This window comes from Sinocyclocheilus anshuiensis, unplaced genomic scaffold (genome assembly GCF_001515605.1).
Source record: "Sinocyclocheilus anshuiensis isolate Anshui unplaced genomic scaffold, SAMN03320099.WGS_v1.1 scaffold635, whole genome shotgun sequence".
Taxonomy (NCBI): Eukaryota; Metazoa; Chordata; class Actinopteri; order Cypriniformes; family Cyprinidae; genus Sinocyclocheilus; species Sinocyclocheilus anshuiensis.
Window position 1 is genome coordinate 289029 of NW_015551039.1, and position 20160 is coordinate 309188.

The 20160-nt window shown below is 35.7% G+C and overlaps 2 protein-coding genes across 2 annotated transcripts; both read right to left on the bottom strand.

The window, feature by feature from the left end:
- Nucleotides 1-1792: 1792 nt before the first annotated feature.
- LOC107661422 (adhesion G-protein coupled receptor G2-like) lies at nucleotides 1793-17324 on the bottom strand. The gene is made up of 28 exons (XM_016450995.1): nucleotides 17317-17324; nucleotides 16999-17243; nucleotides 16755-16852; nucleotides 16595-16653; nucleotides 16405-16450; nucleotides 16259-16290; nucleotides 15993-16141; nucleotides 15810-15917; nucleotides 15592-15666; nucleotides 15202-15287; nucleotides 15065-15129; nucleotides 14830-14978; nucleotides 14568-14694; nucleotides 13343-13452; nucleotides 13036-13237; nucleotides 11479-11644; nucleotides 10413-10562; nucleotides 10122-10241; nucleotides 9783-9828; nucleotides 9293-9396; nucleotides 8842-8963; nucleotides 8392-8660; nucleotides 8141-8237; nucleotides 7262-7542; nucleotides 6963-7064; nucleotides 6540-6671; nucleotides 2574-2670; nucleotides 1793-1808 (listed from the first exon to the last, which is right to left on the bottom strand). The coding sequence occupies exons 1-28, from the start codon at nucleotides 17322-17324 to the stop codon at nucleotides 1793-1795; spliced, it is 3261 nt and encodes a 1086-aa protein (XP_016306481.1).
- On the bottom strand, nucleotides 4524-5920 carry LOC107661427 (transcription cofactor vestigial-like protein 1). Its single transcript, XM_016450999.1, has 3 exons — nucleotides 5792-5920; nucleotides 5086-5282; nucleotides 4524-4995 (listed from the first exon to the last, which is right to left on the bottom strand). Exons 2-3 carry the CDS (start codon nucleotides 5273-5275, stop codon nucleotides 4721-4723), a joined length of 465 nt encoding a protein of 154 aa, XP_016306485.1. The 5' UTR covers nucleotides 5276-5282; nucleotides 5792-5920; the 3' UTR covers nucleotides 4524-4720.
- Nucleotides 17325-20160: the final 2836 nt, after the last annotated feature.

A 20160-nucleotide genomic window follows, 5' to 3' on the forward strand; every position in this document is an offset into this window, starting at 1 on the left:
TAGTAACCATGGTGTGTTTTTTATTTATTTATTTATTTATTATTATTATTTTGTAGTAGTAGTTATAGTAGTAGTAGTAGTAGTAGTAGTAATGTAGGGATCTTTTGCCAGGTTAACAAAAAAAAAAGTAATACATTTGCTTTGAATATATGAATATATAATTTAATTGCTTTGAATAAATGAATATAGATATGCAGTTTTCACTGCATATATAGGAAATCAGAGCTTTGGATAGTTTCCCTATACTTGTCTAGATCAACTTTGAATAAAAAAGAGAGGTTTAGAGCCAGATTTTTGTTTATGTGAAGTTTACCTAGCAGGAAACCCAAATTAATTAAGTTATATTTTTCTATATTCTCTTTTGAGTAGTCAAACGATCCAAAGAAAACATATTTAAAAGTGCGCTTTTAATGTTGTTGGTTTTACATAATCAAAATTATATAATTATTGTCTGATGAATATGCTAAAAAGCTCTCTATGAATAATGAGTATGTTAGCTAGCTATAAATAAAAACTTTAGATGACATGAAACTGTGGTCAGAAGTCTATCATAAATGTAGAAATGTTGGGGTAGTTGGATGGGAAGGGGGTGATACCCACCAATATCAAAATCAAACCTACACCCAGGTATAAGTTAACGTATAAGTGATTGAATCTTTGTATGACTGCTTAATTAAAAATGAGGATGACCACCTTCATAAATCTTAAATTTAATGAATCATGAATCATAGATGTAAAGGAGAATTGAAAAAGCTTTGAACACTGTAAATTTGTTAACTTTATTTAGTGTAATCAAGTTTTCATAAATTGGATTTTGAGTCAACTTGAGCAATCTTAACTAGATTTTTCTGAATTTCAAAAACTAATGATGTAACAACCCACCCTGTGTCATGACACTTCCCAGTCTCCCCCATGAATCTTATATATAATCAGTGTTTAATTTGCTGGGGAAAAAAATACTGCCCATGGTTAAAGGGTATTGTATAAAATTATATTCCAGAAAATATCTCTTTTTAGTTGGCCATTTGTAATATCTGAATTGGATTTTTTTTCTTGGTATTATGACTATGGATCTTTACCTTTTTTTTTTGTCCGTTAGGCTCTATATCAAAAGAAGGTTAGTTGTTTGAAGTGGTTCAGAATGTCAGACCATGTGAAGTAAAAGCATGATTTAAATATTATGCATCATTCAAAGAGCCAGCATACACCTATGTATCCTGAGAACCAAAAGCAAACTTTTAACGTTTTGTCTGGTATATTTTAGTATTACAGATATCATCACATGTACGGCTATATTCCATATAAAAATGTAGTGTAAAATCTCTATGTTCACTTTAAGTTTTCTCCATTCACTGGTTCACAATAGCTGCATTCTCCAGTTTGGGATCCATCCAATGGAATGTCTAATCAGTGCTCTCATTCTTCAGTGTTATTGACCACCTTCTGCAGTCCTCCAGCTTTTATCATTCACATCCTATTCAAACCTTCTTCACATGATTCCTCAAGTAATCGACAGGTGATCAAAAGTTGCTAACTTACAACAGCCAAAATGCTTACTTCAAACTGTTCATAGTCAAATTTTTGTTTTAATTTTGACACTCTTTGAATCTTTTTCAAATAGTGCTGTAAATTATATATATGTGACAACCACACATCGAAAGTAACTTTTATAATTGATTGTGCGGCTGTGAGATTTGATCCACTCCATGGAGGAGCCCACATGGTTTTATAATATAGTATGATTCTCACTAAAATCACATACATAAAACAGCAGCACCTTGTTATATCATACTCAATGGCTACAAGTTCTGTTAAAAGGAAACTGCAGTTACAAGAAGGTTAATAAGGTTAATGTCAGCATTAACTCAAGGACTGCTGGCAGAATCCACGGATACTCGTAGGTCAGTGTTATCAGTTAGCTCACAATAGTTAACAGAAGCTATTTAGTCTCTGCTGTCAGAGAGTATTGTTTTAGAAATGACACATTATCATGGAAATTGGTTCGGCAACACAGTCAACAGAAATAATAATACTATTTCATGATGCCAAAAATGAAATATGTCCTATTTAAAGGTGTCACCTCTGTAGGTCAACACTAATTGGGTTGTGAGCTGTGGATTCTCTGAGGTGTCACTGCAGACTATATTAGAATTACAGATGAAGTGTGAGTAAAGAGGAGAGCAGAGGCTTGAATGGAAAGAGTGTCGATAATAAAGTCAAACCGAAATGCCAGAGGAGATGTAAAATACTTCCAATCTACCCTGTGCACAACAACAGTGGGGGTCATATCTAAACAAGTGAGACTTTTTCTGGTTAAAGCTGTAAAGCACTGCATTAGATGGTTAGAACTTTAGCATTAGAACTTTTGAGCTTTATCATTTTGCAAACATTATGGGAACGTTACTTTCAAATGTTCTCTGAACATTCTGAAACAAGTAGCAGCTTTAAAAAAGATTTCATCTAAAACGTTTTCAGAAAAAGCATTCCATGAACAATGTGTAAATCATGTTTTTGTGCTGACGTTTTTGAACATTATTGGCCAGATAGCTTTGAGTTCTATTAATGTTGCTGACCTATGGGAGTCAGTTGTGGTGCTTCCCTGCCATTCGCAGCTCCTGCTGTGGCCTCTTGTAAAGTGTCCATTCAATTTTGCTTGCCGTTTTCTGAATTCTGAGAATTTGGACATATTTCCCGTACTGCTTTTTGGATACTAGTAGGGAAGTAGGGAGAAGACCAGTCAGAATCAAGTAATACTGTGTAATAATAAAGCATAAAACAGTAAAGATTTCTGCTCAGTAAAAGAATTTAGTCCTCCACTCCCTTTGCCATGAAACGTGGAGTGATCGATCATTGTGCTGAATGTTTCTAGCCAGAGGTGAGTCTGAGTGCAGAGTTTAGCCTTGGCTTTGATCATTTTTATTTGGAAAGGGACGTGTGTGCCACCAGATGGGTAACAGCTAAATATAGTGCAAGGACATCAATAATCTTCAAGCGGGGGTGTGGAGATGGCTGTTCCTCCATCTGCGTCCATGAATTGGATTCATGGTGGGGGAGTGGAGTTTGATACCTACATCATAGTGTGAGATTAAGATTGGCTCCAAGATATACAGACTCTACACCATGCTGCTGTAATTAATGTAATTTTACAGTGAGATGCAGTGCAATGTTGTTCTCGCCCACTAGGGTGCAGTGTTGTTGTTGTTTTCATTAGCCAGGATGCCACGCTTAAGTCAGAATTAAACCAAGTTTGTTTCAAATACTGTAATATACAAATGAAATGTATTTGAGTAGCACTGAAGAAATGCTGTCATGTGCCATTTATGGAAATACAATACAATACAATAGCATTTATATAATACAATACCAAAGTGATTTTCAACAAGTGGTTTGTGACCTAAAATGTCAATAGCAGAACAATAGCAGGGAAAAACAATGCTAATAATTGTGCATAGTTAGGATAGCAAAATAAATAAGCTTCTAATTTTTGAAAGAGAGGAGAAAACTTCCTTTTGTTGTTGGCATCAAAGACTGTGCATCCAATCAAACTACTGTATTGTCTGGCATTTAAAGCAGCCGAATTTGACAAATGATAGTTGTGTAATGTTCTCTTAAATTATAATAAAGCCCATATAAAACCTCTTTATACTTTTAAGTTTCGTACATTTATACATGTCTTTATGTAATTATGTTTGTAATCATTTTTCAAATCATTTAAAGTTGTTTAGACCCAGAGCAGCCTATCTGAAAATGAAATGCAACAAAAATAGCTTTCAGGCAAAAAGTCTATCAGGTGTTTGCTATAAAAAACAACAACAATAAACTCCACCTGACACTCTACAAATAATAATAATAAAGGAAAAACAGATTTAGTGTGTTTCTGTGTGCATGTAAAACGTCTTTAACCATAGAGCCTGAGGCCAATCTCTTGTACAATCTTCTTCTGTGCTTTGGTACATGAAGAGCTTGTTTCTGAACAGGTTGGATGCACAGACGCCTCCAGGTGAAGCATTGCAAGGTCCATTAGTCACTTGTTCAGTTAAACAAGAAAGTGATGAAAGACTTCTCTGATCTTCCTTTTAAATCTCAAATAACATTGTTAATACCAATAAATATCCCTTTTTTCAATCCCCTGTACACCTAAAAGGCAATTACAAGTTACTTAGTTAAATTACTTAGGATTATGGATGATGTATAATAAAGTGACTAAAATGTACATTTAAAAAAATGTTAAATGTTAATAATAAGTAATGATTCTTAAGCACCAAATCAGCATATTAGAATAAGAAGGATCATGTGTCACTGAAGACTGGAGTACGTGTCACAGGAATACGTTATTTTTTTAAATATATTAAAATGGAAAATATATTAAGGTATTTCACAATATTGCTGTTTTTACTGTATTTTTGATCAAATAAATTCAGCTTTAGTAAGTGTTGTAGACTTATTTCAAAAATTTCTGAAAATCTTATCAATCCTAAACTTCTGAAAATTATATAGGTGTAATTAAAATACACTTTGGGGGGGTGGGGTACAAAAGCTGTTACTGGGGTACCTTTTCAAAAAGTACTAAAATGAGGGCATTTACCAGAGTTAAGATTGATATTGCAATTCATCTGATTGCCAAATCCTGGATACTTGGTCCATCCAGACATGAGGTCTTGTTTGGAGGAGGGTAGCACCACTGTGCCCATGTCAGGGTGATCGTTGTGGAGCAAGAGAATTAAAAGTTTAACAGAGAATTAGAGTACTGGTGTTCTGCCACCATCAAACCATCAGAGGATACAGCTGAGGGATACATCATGGGGGGTAGAGCGAGACTCAATCCCTGCCTAGAATTCCCTGACCACAGAGCAGCACTGTTTGCAGGGTGATTTGGTGGCATATGATGGTTTGATTGAGACTCGCTGCTTGTTCCTTCCCGGAGATGTTCTGGAGGAAACAAGGGCTGAAACCTGGTTTGTGACTGTGCTTCCCATTGACTTGAACCAAGTCCATCTTAGGGGGGAAAAAAACACAGGAAGTGTTTAAATTAATTTAACAAATCAAATATTTTGTGTAAAAGCAAAATTTGAGAGGAACAGTTACTTGTTTGAGCAACTTTACGGTTTCTTTTGATTTTGGAGCGTTCTCCCTTCGGTTTAGCTGCTTGACTCAGAGCACGGGAGAAATGTTCATCCACCATGCTGTTGATGTCTCCTTTGAAGTAAGTGAGAAGGACACTACTGGACTCCTCCTTAGTCTTCTTAGCCACAGGGTTCCCTAGATCCTCCTCCATCACTGATCTAGATACAGAAGAAAGAGTGTGCAATGCATCATTTATCCATCTATCCTGCAGTGTTGACGAATTATTGTATACATTGATCATAATGTCATGTCTTCTAATTCTAATGTGAAATTGCCATAACATCCCATCACTTTATGACATTGTTTGTATGGTATTGATGAATGAAAGGATATAACGATACAACATCACAGCACAACTTAAATGTTGATGATTAAGATTAATTGCTAGAGAATATACAGTATATATATATATATATATATATATATATATATCTTTTTACAGTGTATGCACGACATTCAAAAGAGTTAAATAAAATACCTATAGTTAATACTAATAATTATGTCCCCTCTCTAAACTACAAACCGTGTTACCGCAAATCACTACGTTCAAACTCTGACAGCATTTGATCGTCTCCAGATTTATAGAATTAAGCATTAACGTTACGCTTATGCTATTTTAAAATGATGAAATATTGCTCTCATGGAAATAGCCACCGTTTTTACTCACCGTACAAGCCGTGGAATCTCGAGTGTTTAATCAGACGCTGCAACCCGAACAATTACATTGATAAAGGCGAAATATCAGCTGTTGCGCGAGATTTGAACAAGCTGCAGTTAGGTTAGTTAACTCGTTCCCCTTTTAGGAGAAGTTCAACTAAAAGAAACTACTTCACTTTTTGCCTTTAAATGTGGGGCGTTAATCTGTGAACTTTAACCAGTTCGAGTAGAATGTGACTGAACAAGTTTAACTGTCACCTCTGGAAAAAAAGACACTGACAGAGCTAATGTTTTTAGGACGTTTTACTTCATTTGCCCGTTGACATTGTCGTTAACACTGATAATGAATAATCGTTTTATTTGTCATTTATTTCATTATTAATGTCATAATCATTTATCTTAATAAATGTATGCACAGTTAGGACAGGACGCTAGTCTTATTTTAATACTGATAGTCTGAAGCAAAAATTAGTAACCTAGTAATTTGGAAAAAGGTGCTGTCATTATACAGATGTCTAAAATATAGATATCAGTCACTTGAATGACACCAGTCATAACACATTTAAACAGATGACCTCATTAATTCATCTCTCTGGAAGAAATACATTATTGGAACTATTTTTATCAATGAAAAAAAAAAACTTAATGAAGCTTTTCATGATTTTCTGCTGGAAATGTCCAAAGACTCCTTTAACATAAACACAAAAAGAAATACACATTTTATTTGATTGTTTTTCTGCCCTGTGTCGGGAAAACACCATCATGGCTGGTCCCTGAGTTTGAGGTATCAGAGCTCTTCCTTTCGCTGGTAGTCTCTGACTTCATGGATGGTGAGGAGACTTGCAGACCACCTTTCGCTTTGGCCCCCAGTGTCACAGAACGGCTCCAGTCTGGTCAAAATTCAACTGATCTTTTATTCATGTAACTTTTCAAGCTTGTCTCTAATTGATAGCTTTTGTGTTTGTAAGTGGTGCAGATGGGACACTCTTTACTTGCTAAGTAAATTTTAATCCAGAACACTCCTTTAATATACATTTTTTTGTGTGGAGCTTGATATGTAGCTTTGTATAATACAGCATAATGATATTATTATAATATAGAATATTTCCTCTTAGGTATATATATTTCTACCATAGGTTATTTAAGTATGAGAACTAATGTATTGTTTAAATGTGCCAAACCTGAATATTCAGTCTGTCTGAATCTTCCACAGCAGAGATGTATCCTCCACTGCTTCCTTACATTGTCTTTCATCAGACAGTAAAACAGGAAGATAAAGAAACCTGAAAAAAAACAAAACAAATCTAAATCCTTTACATTTGCTATGAAGATAACAATACAAAAACAATATTATCTGTTGTTAAACACTAGAATAATGCATTCTTCCTGATGGTCCTATTATAATCACTGTATCTATCTGCACAGTGATGCATTAGCTAACTTTCTCTCTCTGGCCATAAGCAGCAGCCCTTGCTGTTACCTTGAAGACTGTTGAGGAGAGAGAACAGGTACAGCAGGGGTGTTTTGGCAGGGCCCCAAGCGACAAAGGATAGTATCCAGGTAAGTCCTAGCAGGAAGGTGAGACTGGCCACCACTCGCAGGTCATGCAGGAACCCTTTTCGGCTGCTGGAGGGCTTATTGGCCCGCATTTTATGGATCTGTACCAGCACCACGGCAAACACGCAGATGTTACAGACCATGACCAGGGTCACAAAGGAAACCACCGTCACATAAAAGGTCACGTCATTCTTTAACCAGCAACTGAAGAGAATGAAGAGAGTAGTGTAACCATAAAGGCCCATTCACAACAAAAACAAGAATTTTAAAGGGGTCATATGATGCGATTTCAATTTTTCCTTTCTCTTTGGAGTGTTACAAGCTCTTGGTGCATACAACCATAATGATAAATAAATTAGCGTCCACACCAACAGACGATAACTTTCTGTTTATTCTAATTGCGGCCTTCTGATATGTTCTGTGCACACTTTAAAAGTTTTTAGTGCTCATCAGCTGGACAGAATTTGCTGTGAATGATTCCAGCGACAATGCAGCCTTCAAACTACTTTAGGTTTGGCAAATTTGTTCAATCTCATTCATATGTTTTTGAACGACCTGCTCTTTCCCCACAGAGGGTTAGGGTTTGGGGTGGGGTTAGGAATTTAGGTTTGTGCTTACTTTTGAAATTGCTAACTGTATATTTTCCTACGAATCACATTGTATGATTTAGTAAGAAACGTAAAAATACATTTTCTTGTGAGACTGGGTTGCTTGCTCAATGGTTATAGTTATAGTCATTGGTGTGCACCAACTTATGCATTTACAAATGTGTATTTTAAATTATTTTGCTCATGGCACCTACAATGCAGTGGATTCTTGGAAAAGTGCTCTGGAGAGGCTGGTGCCATATGAATTTATATCAATGGCAAGCACTAAACTTACAACCAGCAGAGGTAAACCTGCAAACAACAGTTCAAGAATCAACAAACACAAACCCTTTTCCTTAAATTTTCTTAGTTGTTATGCACAAATATTCTCGTCACATTTAATTTAATCGAAACTACACGGTATAAAATTTTGTGAAGAGAAAAAACTCAAAACTGCCTGTCTCACCCCATCCAAGAGCACAGAATTTGAGGATGTAAGATGGCACATATGAATTAAAGACCTTGACCAAGGCCAGATACATGTTGATTGCACCCAGTCCCATCCAAGTAAAGGTAGCCAGGAAGAAGTAATGTAGAAAGGCTGCTACGGTAATACAGATGGCATTGCTGTTAAAAGAGGCAAGCCAGGAGTTCACCAGGAAGAGCATGTTCAACCCTAGCAAGGCTATGGAGAGGTTAATAAGGATCTTTGAAGGGTAGTCTCGCCTCAGTTTCCTGTGGTAAGAAAACTCATGTAAAAAAGACATCAACATTTATTGACAATTAACATTTATTGACACTACTGAAGATGAATCCTTTTGAGTTGCTCAAGGATGTAAACAAACCAAATGAATCTCTAAGTCTGCATTGTTATTCTGGTTTAAGTGGTAGCTTGCAAAAGAGTCTATGAACTCACTCAAAGGCCAAATAGGTCAACAGTGTGACTCCAAGAAAGATTGAGGATATGCCACAGCCCAGGTATGAGATGATAGTCAGAATCCTTTCATCTTTTGCACTTATTGGGGTTTTAGAGATATCCTGGAAGACAGACAGGTTCAGAGAAACATGCATACTGGTTACAGTAATCAAAATCTAGGCATATTTTATGCAAATGTTGTGCACACTGCCACCGTTTGTCATCCATAAATTAACTAATGACCTTTAGTTTCTGAATGTTTTCATAAAAGCTTTACTGTTAATTATTATGTTGCCTTTGGTAAATATAATGTCAGTTATAATTCAGTGACCTTGTGCTATTGCAAGGGGAAATTTAGTTTCACACAACCATAAAAATGAGGTAAAACTTTGTGTACTTTATCAAATTTTTAATGGGCTGTCTACATTTTGGGAAGACAAACTGAACTCACCAGAAGAACTCCAAAATGTGTGAGGTGATTACAGGAACAAGACGTATGAGTGGCATTAGACGTTACTGTCTCACATCCTGTATCATTCCATCCACCTTTCTCATCTATGAGACATAAAAAACAACCACTGAACTTTCACGAGTTCGTGTGCCCATATAATCTTAGCGTAAGTGGTAAACAGATTTGGCTTGCTGTCTGCCATAGAGGGGCTCAGAGAGGATATTCTACTCGAGTTCCGGTGCCCCCTTATAACAGGCAAAATTGTACAAAAAAAGAGGAGAAGGGGAGGAGGAGGGATGCCGAAAGAACTAACAATGGGAAGAGGTAAGATGCTGGTTTTATACCTTGGTATTAATTGGAAGATTAGATGAGCATACTCCTCCCGAAATTACGTTTAATAGCTTCACATCATGGGGATATTGACCAAAATGCACTTTTACTCTAAATAGGCCTAAATGTTCCATTTGAAAGTGTGTATCACAAAGCTTACTGTTTTTGTTGAAGTCCCAGTAGACACACTTGACAATGCCCCAGTCCTATAGAGAAAAAAGAGAGAGTGCTGAAATTTTACTTTAATGATCAGACTGTAAATCTGTGATAATATCAGGGGTTTTCATTGTAGATGAATTACAGCTGCCTCATTTTGTGAGTAGCTATTCTTAGGAAGGTATTTGTTGACAGAAGATAGCATACATTTAGTGGTAGCTTACATTATTATGGTAACTGTTTACTATCGTTTGTTCCAACCGTTGTATAACGGGGCAATAATGATGTTGAACTGATTTGTGGTTTGTTTTCTGATTTGGTGGCTGATTGTATCCATACAGACCTCTTTGTTTTGGAGATGGCGGAGAGTGACCATCACTGGGATCTCAAGGTTGCTTACTGTGGCATTGGTGACACTGGCAGATACTACATAAGAGTTCAGCGTCATGTTGGCTGTAGGGTCCTAGATGTTAAAAGTTTGCCATTAGAAGTAAATACTGATTGCAAAAATGCTGCATATAAATAGTTAAAAACGGCTAATTCTATAGTTTTGCTGTTCTTTACGTAAACTGACTGGTTTATTAAAATTAGAAAAATACACAAGGAAAATCTGATCACCAGTTCAGTGAGTTACCTCAAAGAACTTTTCTGTGCCATAAAAATGAAACTGTACACGAGGTCTGGCTCCATTGTTTGGGAAAAAGCTCTCAACTGTATGAGATAAGGAAATGAACGCTACAGTTCCTTTGTCTGGATGCTCTGTAAAGTTCTTGTCATAAAATATCTACAAAAAAGGGAAGAAAACGTTACAACATACTTTAAAACCCATTAACCATTCAGGTTCACACTTTTTCTCTGTATTGATTGTTCCAGACTGTCAGTTTGTGCATTAGTGGTGGGGATTTTTCTTTTTACCGGTTACATCGATATGCCAGTAGGTGGCGACAGGTGACTATGAATGAGTCACTGAATCATTCACTCAAGCGTTTGTTTAAAATACTGATTCATTCACCACTCCTGTGTTGCTTGGAGACATGTGATGGTTGAATCTGCTTTGGCTTTTCTTTATTTGAACAAAAATGGACAAACATGATAAAAATACATCTGCTGCATCTTCATAAACAATAGGAACGAATGCGATATAGCCTGACTAATTCAAGTTTCTTATGCAAACGGGCACATAAGGGTGTACAGTAGGTTTGACATAGAAGTATAAATGAAACGTAAAGCTGTTTTTGCACCAATAGCGCCATTGAACGTAACAAACAAACATCCTCATCAGCCGATGATCAAACAAACAGAATAACCTATGAATAGTTTACATCTTTAAAATGGAAGATATTTTAACACACTGAAAAAATGACATACTTCAGCTTTAATACATACAACAATGCTGGCTCAATATGTTTACATCTTACTTACTTCAAAGTCATTTAGTGGTCAGGGCGAGTATCACACCCAACATGTAAATGGTGCTAAAATAACCACTTGAATCCCGTGATCCACTAACGCACACAAGGACACAGAAACCTTGTGGTCACAATGGTGTGAAAACACATTCACAAAGGTACTGTGATATTTTAATATCACACTGCTATTTTCGCAAAGAGTCTAAAGTTTCCATAATGATCTTGGAGTGTTAGATATGCAGTGTTAGATGTCATGCAGTGTTAGATATACAATCTCTCTTTGTCTCTCACCTCAGGGGTGCTATCATTCAGTAAGGAGGAAACCTCGAATGTGAGGCCGTGGAACTGAGAGGTGTCAGGGTTGATCAGTTGAAGTGCTAATGAAGGTGCTGTCATGTTATGAGCATCTCCCTCGAACACCGTCCTATCTCCCATAAGGTCTGTAATAGAAAGAATTCTACCACACACAAAGACAGAAAGCCACAATGGAGTGAAGACAGCAGGAAAATTGGATATTGAGCCGTATTCAGAGATATATTTATAGACATATCATGTTTTTTGAGGCTCAACCTGCAAAAAAAAAAAAAAAACTTTCAAGGAATAGTTGACCCAGATAGCACACATACGTCTGCAAGATGTCTGTTAAAGATCGCTTCATCTGGAATGCATCTGCTGTGTATAAACATCTGATAGATGTCTTTAAGATGTTAGTTTTACATACATTCTAAATCATAAATATCTTAAAGACATTCTAAAAACATCTTAAACGTCTATTTGACATCTAATAGAAATATTGCAGATGAGCAAACACTCTAAAAAATACGTCTTGCAGATGTAAATGCAGATGTCAAATAGACGTCTCATGATGTATGTGTGCTATCAGGGAATTAGCTGAAAATTTACTCCCCCTCAGGCCATCCAAGATGTAGATAAGTTTGTTTCTGTCAGTTTTACATACATTCTAAATCATAAATATCTTAAAGACATTCTAAAAACATCTTAAATGTCTATTTGACATCTAATAGAAATATTGCAGATGAGCAAACACTCTAAAAAATACGTCTTGCAGATGTAAATGCAGATGTCAAATAGACGTCTCATGATGTATGTGTGCTATCAGGGAATTAGCTGAAAATTTACTCCCCCTCAGGCCATCCAAGATGTAGATAAGTTTGTTTCATCATCAGAATAGATTTGGTGAAATTTAGCATGGCATCACTTGATCACCAATGGATTCTCTGCAGTGAATGGATCAGAATGAAAGCCATCACTGAAAAAACATCACAATAATCCACAAGTAATCCACACGACTCCAGTCCATCAATTAATGTCTTGTGAAGTGAAAAGCTGAGTGTTTGTAATAAATCCATCATTAAGATGCTTTAACTTTAAGTTGATGTTTTTATCAGATGTTTTGACTCCATGAAAAGTGACATAAAAAAAAAGAATAAGCATTATCAATTTAAAATAGTGTGGGATCTTCTGATACCATATTGTAGCAACTTGGGCCTTATATTTTAATTTTCTCTTTTTGTGTCCAGAGATGAAAGAAATGTATACATGTTTGAAACAACCATGAGAGTGAGTAAATAATGATAGAAAATCCATTTTTGGTTCAACTATCCCTTAAACCAGGGCTGGGCAACTTCGGTCTTAGAGGGCCACTGTCCTGCACGTCTTCAAGATCACTAGAAATCTACAGGCAGCTGTGTTTGATTAGGGTTAGAGCTGAACTCTGTAGGACAGTGGCCCTCCAGGACCGAAGTTGCCCAGCCCTGCCTTAAACTATATATATATATATCAAAATGTAATCCTTCACAAAATGCTCTGGCCTGCTTGCATACTTACTTGTTGACTTGAGTGGGACTAGTTTTGATATAACAGATATCTGAAACAATTTTAGTAATGTCGCTGGACAGGTCTGTGGTCAAGGTTCCAACTTCAGTGACCTCGGACAGTTTTTCAAGCACAATGTCCAGCTGAGCATCAGTCAGATCGGGTTGTTCATTTAAAAGATCCTCAATCATGTCCACAATGTCTGCTGAGTTGTCTGGAGACAGATGCAACATGGAGAATAATAAATTGGGCTGAATTAATTATGCTTCTGTCTTCTCTGACAAATAAAGGCAAATAAAATCCCATACTGATAACTTACCAGCTGTAACGGTGATATTTTCCAAATCATCAAAATCTGAAACCGTCCTTATACACTTGCTCATGTCTGGATGATCCCACGCTGCTCTGTCATTTGCCCCATTTAACTTACTAAATGGAATTAGAAAAAAAGTGACTCTCATTTAGTAATTTATTAAAGGGTTTGTTCACCGATTTTCAACCAGCTTTGTACTGTTACGATGTCGGTAGTGTAAGTAAATTAACAATGTATATTGTTACCGGCACCAATACTCCATTTATTTGTCAGCTAGTGTGTAGGTTTGATTTTGACATTGGTGGGGACATAACAGCAGACAACACTCTCATAATTCATAAAGAGAGCTTTTTATGTTAACATATTCATCAGACAATAATTACACATGTAAAACCAACAACATTACAGCAGCATCAGAGTGCTGGGTCTTAATTAGGCTGGATATTGGTAGGGGACATGTCCCATAGCGTCCCCTAATTCTACGGCCTTGTTTGTCAGCAAAAGACTTTTGACAGCTCCCCAGCTAACAAAAGTTTTTTAAGAATGTTTTGCCAATTTTCCCATCAAGTTATGAAAACGTTACTTCTGAATGTTCTCTGAACATTCAAAGCATCCAGTTTTTCTTTTAAAAAAGTTTTCAGTTTTTTTTTTAATTAAAACCCATTTTGTCAGCAGTGAATTACCCCCTTTAATGCATTTTCCTGACTTCAAGAAAATATTATTTACAGGGTTTTAGACATTAAATGATTGTTGTACAGCTTTTCCTGAGGTTTCTTGAACTCTTGAAAAAAATCAGTTTTATGCAATGGTGACTGGAGTTATATTGCTGTCCTGGGAATTAATATTTGCATTGGCAGGAGTCCAAGCAGCATTGTCAAGCTAATTATTCAATTAAAGGATATTGCTTTCCACAAGAAAAAGATAAAACATGATAATCAGTAGAGCAGCACAGGATTGTTTATATAGTTTGTGTGCCAAATGACGCAAAGATATACACATGGCAAACTAGTGTTATCTGAATGTTTTTCCAGGGCTGTTGAATTGTTTCTATAGAAACAAAGCAGTATTTCACTTTAAAATTATATGCAATGGTGATTACGAAAATGATAATGTACAATAAACAAACTGGCAATTAGTTTTTTTAATACCTCAATAGATTAATTGATTGATACTCCTATTTTAACAACCTCTGTATTAGTTGCAAAACCACTGCATGATGTGTAGCACTTACCAAAACCTTGTAGCACTTTCATTCCCTCTTATACACCCCATGCTATATTTGCTTTGAGCCGCCATTTCGGGCCACATGTATATACCATACACTGTGAGCATGGTCTCCTCTGGACAAAGGCCTGGATCTGCAACAATAAACAGCTTACACTGAGAAACAACACACATATTTTGACTCCATTAGAAATTTTCAGCAGCAATTTGTAGCATTTTTTTTTTTTTTGCTTTAATATGCACAGGCCACCAGCAAAATCAGACATTACCTATATGAATGATGTTGACTTCACCAGACGGGACACTGATACTGATGGTAGCATTAGTGTATCCTTTTGTCAAGAGTTCAAAAATCAGCCTCTCTGTTGCTGAGACATTCACTGGTGCCATAGCCTGAACCTGAAAAGTAGTGACGTACCTGAAAAATATTTAATTTGAGTAACAATACAGCATCTATTTCATCTGCATTTGCATGTTCCATGTGTTCCATGTTGGGACACTTACTTAGGAGCTCCTTTTATCACAAGATTCCAAACGTCCATGTTGCATTTTCCCAGTGTTTGCTGAAGCTGAATAAAAGAAGCACGTCAAATACAAAGGTCTGCTCTAAATTACTTTTTGTCATATGTGTCATTACTCACCCATTGCTGTATAGTGTGTTGAGGGTCTGTGATGCTTCCACTCATTGTTAGATTGAGATAAACTCTATAAAACATATCTCCAAAATCTGGTGAAGCATTAGTAAATTAAATTTACTGTTCAAACTACAACATAATATACTGCAAAATAGTTTTATTTAACAGTTCAGCCACATTGCTTGACAGTAAATAATATCACTCATTTAAAATAAATATAAAATAAGGATAATCCATTCAATATGATTCTATATTTCGCATAAAGATTTGTTACTCTCACAAAACCTGCATTCAAATATGTTTTACATAGTTGTCACTTTATTTGTTTTTCAAATGAGATTCTGCTCTATCCACAATGTACAAACCAAACAAAAATATGTTATGTTATTAACTCACCTCTGTTTGAAATGAAACCTAAAGTGTTTGAACAGATATTTTCCATTGCCAGTGTTTGTAATGATGTGCGAGTTCCTGAAGAACAAAATGTTTTACATGTGAGTTCTTGAAAAGGAATGTGAGCTTTTAGCACTTTCTTATATAAAGTATGATGGAACGGCTTCTGCATTAATAAAAACATTTACTTGGCGAGTTATGAAGCTCTGAATGGCACATACCTGATGTTGTAACATTTGTACTTCCAGTATCGGGACTCTTTGTGGTTTGAGACAAGACTGGTGCAACAGAGGTCAAAGCAGGATTTGAAGTCACATTGGGATAGACGGCTGTAAAATGAAACACTCAGTGTGTTTTGGTTAACTGAATAATCCTCTTCCAACCCCTCACATACAGCTACGTACCTACTGAGAGGATGTTTATAGATGCTGGGTTTGTTTTTAGGATGATGTTTTTGTAGATATAGCTGGGTATTAGCATCCCCTGTATCATAGACACTGTTTTACTCACATCAGCTCCAGGTATCATTCTCACAAACACCACACAATCAAACCTAAGACCACAAACACGACAAATACTTCTTTGGATGATTTGATTCATACACAATGCATAAACGTTTTATTTTTGTGTGACATATATGCGTGTATTGCAGGTGTATGAGAAATTTTACCATTGTGTCTTGATTGGTGGCTTTCCAATACCCTTCAATGAAGCACAATGTAGCACTTGTAAATAACTCGTTATGCGTTTTAATAATATAAGGATATAAATTATATATGTCCACTCAATAATTAATAATTATGGTATATGCTGTACCTGAATTTCCTCATTTTGTCCAGCTAAACCAGCTCCTGTTTGAGGGCTAAATTGGAGCACAGATGAGAAAAAATTGGCACCTCTCTTAGACAATAAAGTAAAATAAAAATGACAGGGATGCCCTAAGTTATACAAATATTTGGGTATTTATATGTATTTATTTAGTTAGTTTTAAAAATGAAATAATGACCTTAAATTTGATAGGAACACAGAATGCACTGATATTTTCTGAGGGAAAACGTGTTTCAGCTGTAATAAAAATATATAAATTAAGTATATGTTAAATAAAAATGTTAAATATTATATATGACATTATACATACACACTCACATATAGAAATATTATCTTACCCAGATTAGAACAATCTCCTGGATATCATTTTCATTATAATCATTATTGAGATATTGTGCAATAGCTGTGTTCATTTGAATTTTATATTTTGACGATTCTGAAATGTAGCGAAGATACAGGTCATTAGAATGCAATGACACATTGATGCATTTCATCATATAACACAAGTTATTGTAAAATTAATTCTGCATTTCCTCTTCTACAAATAGTCTTGTACTCTAGAGCGACAGAGCAATTTCTCACCACACATAAAGTTGTCATCCTCTATCGGTGGACACTTCTGATAATCCCAATCTTGCTCTCTCCAAGTCACAATATTCCCATCTACACATCTGCATGCTTCCAGCTGCAGTGGACTCATCTGTACTCCCCACATCCGGAACAAGGAGATGTCCCCAAGGAAGTTTTTTCCGGTCTCAAAATCAATAGAACCTCCAACAAAATTATGTGACACTCCCAAAGTCAGGGTACCATTTCCGACAAGGAACCTGGGTGATGTTTCATTCAAATGAAATTCAAAAATTGTATTATTAATGATCACCTGGAAAAGCCTAATGTGACCGGACCATGTCAGACAAACTGTGTGCCACTTTTTTATGGGCATGTCATAAGCAACTGTCCATTCTTCTCCAAAAATAGAGGCTATTACATTGCCCATATTTCCAGCTAAGCCAAACTCCATGTGCTGTTGCCCTGGACCTTTGTAGTCAAAAGCAGTCCATTCAGAAGTGTTAATATTTCTCATTAGGTTGACACAGACACTCAATTCCTCTAAAGGTGGGATGATAGCACTTTTATTCAACTGCCAAACACAGGATCGTGGAGAGGCTTTCTTCTTCCCCCATAGACTTGGGCCTAAAAGTTAGAATACAGATTAGGCATCTATTTTCAGCTTAAAGCAATGTTTTGATTCAACAAAACCAATTAACGCAACAGTTTGCGTCAGTCTTTTTGAGTTATGACAACTTCTAATGAAAAAAATATTGATGACCCTTAAATTAACAGCTAGCATAGCACATATGCCACTTATTTAGCATGTTAACACAAAATATTACTCATGTTTATTCATTATTCTTAGCTCTTGTCACTCTTAACAAACACTTTTAAATGTCAAACATAACAGAGTTAAACACAGGTCTTTCCCTTCACTAAAAAAATAATAATCAACAAATAATATCCTTTTTTAGCAATACAACTGATATTTTTCCAAGAAATAAAGTATTATGGACATGGAGAAAAGATAGTTACAAAATAAATGCAAGGAAAAAAAAAAAATCATACCTGCACAATTGAGAGAGGAGCCCAAAATCCATATGTAAATAGCCACAGGCAGGTATTTATTGAAGGTATGCATGATATATCTATAAAAAAAAAGAAAAGCAAAAATAAATAAAGAGAGAAAGTATTCATTTCTATGGTGTCCTCACTTAAAAAAACAAACTTTCAAAAACCTTTACAATTCAAAGCATTTAAAGTCAAAATGTCTATGTTGAAAGTTGAAAAAGGCAGACCATCCATAAAATGAAAAATTTATTACATTACCATCTTAGTAATTTGATTCAGCGTGAGTTAGATTACTACTTACTGTGTTATGACATTTCTCTAGAATGGAAAACACTGAAGTATTAACAAAACAACATAAATGATGTAAACCCAGCAAATTCAACCTAGAAAATGAAATGAGAGTATGTTGTCCTCTAAATATATCCAGCGCTGGACCTCTCCTCAAAGGAGACAAAATCCACGCCCAATCTCTTGTTGATAAGTTATTTATTAATCATAAAGACAGTAATAAACATAAAAGGATCCGTACATGGGTCAATAAGGAACAGTATCCGGAACAAGTTAATCTTATGATGAATCAGTTAGTTTAACCCTTTCGTTTCATGAATTTGTGAATGTTTCTCTTTCACATCACTGAGACCCAGATTGGTAATTCTGATTGAGATGTATACTTGTTTTTTGATCTGGTTTATGATTATCACTCATGAATGTGGGAGAAGGCAAACCTCATAAATAGTTAAAGATTAATAGTGCAAGTTGTGTGATGAAATACTGCAGCAAAGGCATGACTCTTGCTAAATAAGAAAGAATGGTTCTGATATAGAGTCAATGGTGGGCTGATAATGCATTTGTGTCAGCTTGTCCTGTAGTAGCTTAATTATAATAAGAGCAGCATGTGATTGAAGCTGTAAGGATTGATCACTAAAGTATGAAAGATCCACAAATGCTGTATTTTTGGAAATGCAATAATAATAATGTCATAAAAGACAGCACATGACAATGATATGCGGAACTGTTCTTGTTTTCATTGCATGAACAGTTCTGCATATATTTGTGTGGCCAGTATGAGTCTACCATCTTAACAGGAAGTTGTTTCAGATCTTAAGCAAACAGTTCAGGTAATGTTCCTCCTCAGGCGTTCAGATCAGATTTGGTTCTTCCAGATAGCTCTCACTAAACAAATTTAATTAGATTTTATAGTGGCAACCCAAAGCTCTCTCTGAGTTGATTACATAATTCTCATTTGGACATTTCTATTCTAGATAGAATTCTATATTTATCTTTTTTTTTGTTAGTTTCAAAATAAAATGTGTGTCTGCCATTGTCACAGATATTAAATGACATGGAACATGTTATATAATTAATGGCCTGTATTTTTTTTTCTTTTTTTTTTTTTACAATTATTGGCTAATCGAATAACTGAACAAATAATATTAGCCAATGTCATATGAAGCAAGTTATAGGGTGAAGAAAGGTGTAGGTTTGATTTCGACTTTGGTGGGGACATAACACTAGGGATTTGTGGTAGGCTATACTTTCTTTCTTTTTCTTTCTTTCTTTCATTCTTTCTTTCTTTCTTTTTTTTTTTTTTTTTTTAGAACTGTACTGCCTTAATGGTTTGATCCCTTGCACTGTTTGATAAAAAAAGAAAGAAAGAAATCAGGAAAAAAGGATTCGCGATACGCGTTCCGAAGTTCTGATCTGAATCAAAGATTCACGAAGCCGCTCCGAAGTTCCGATCTGTCCCGATCTAATTCAAATGATTCGCGATACGCGCTTTGAAGTCCTGATATGAATCAAATGATTCACCACATGTGATCCGATTGGAGCGCTTCGAAAGAGTGAATCATTTTGCGACGCAATGGTTTAACTGATTCGGAGTTTCGAAAAGCTCCGTAGTGGTTTTTTTTTTATCATAACTGGTTTTGGTGTCCATAAGAATATATATTTGCGGTATAAGTACCAAAAACCATCTCAATATATTTTTACAGCTCCTCTCTCAGGAGCTCCATGTTGGGTGCCAGAATCAACGTAATACAGCCTAAAATTAGAAATTTGATCACATATCTGCTGCCACTGCCAGACAAAAAAAACGACGACAGCTGTGGTTAAACGCGATAA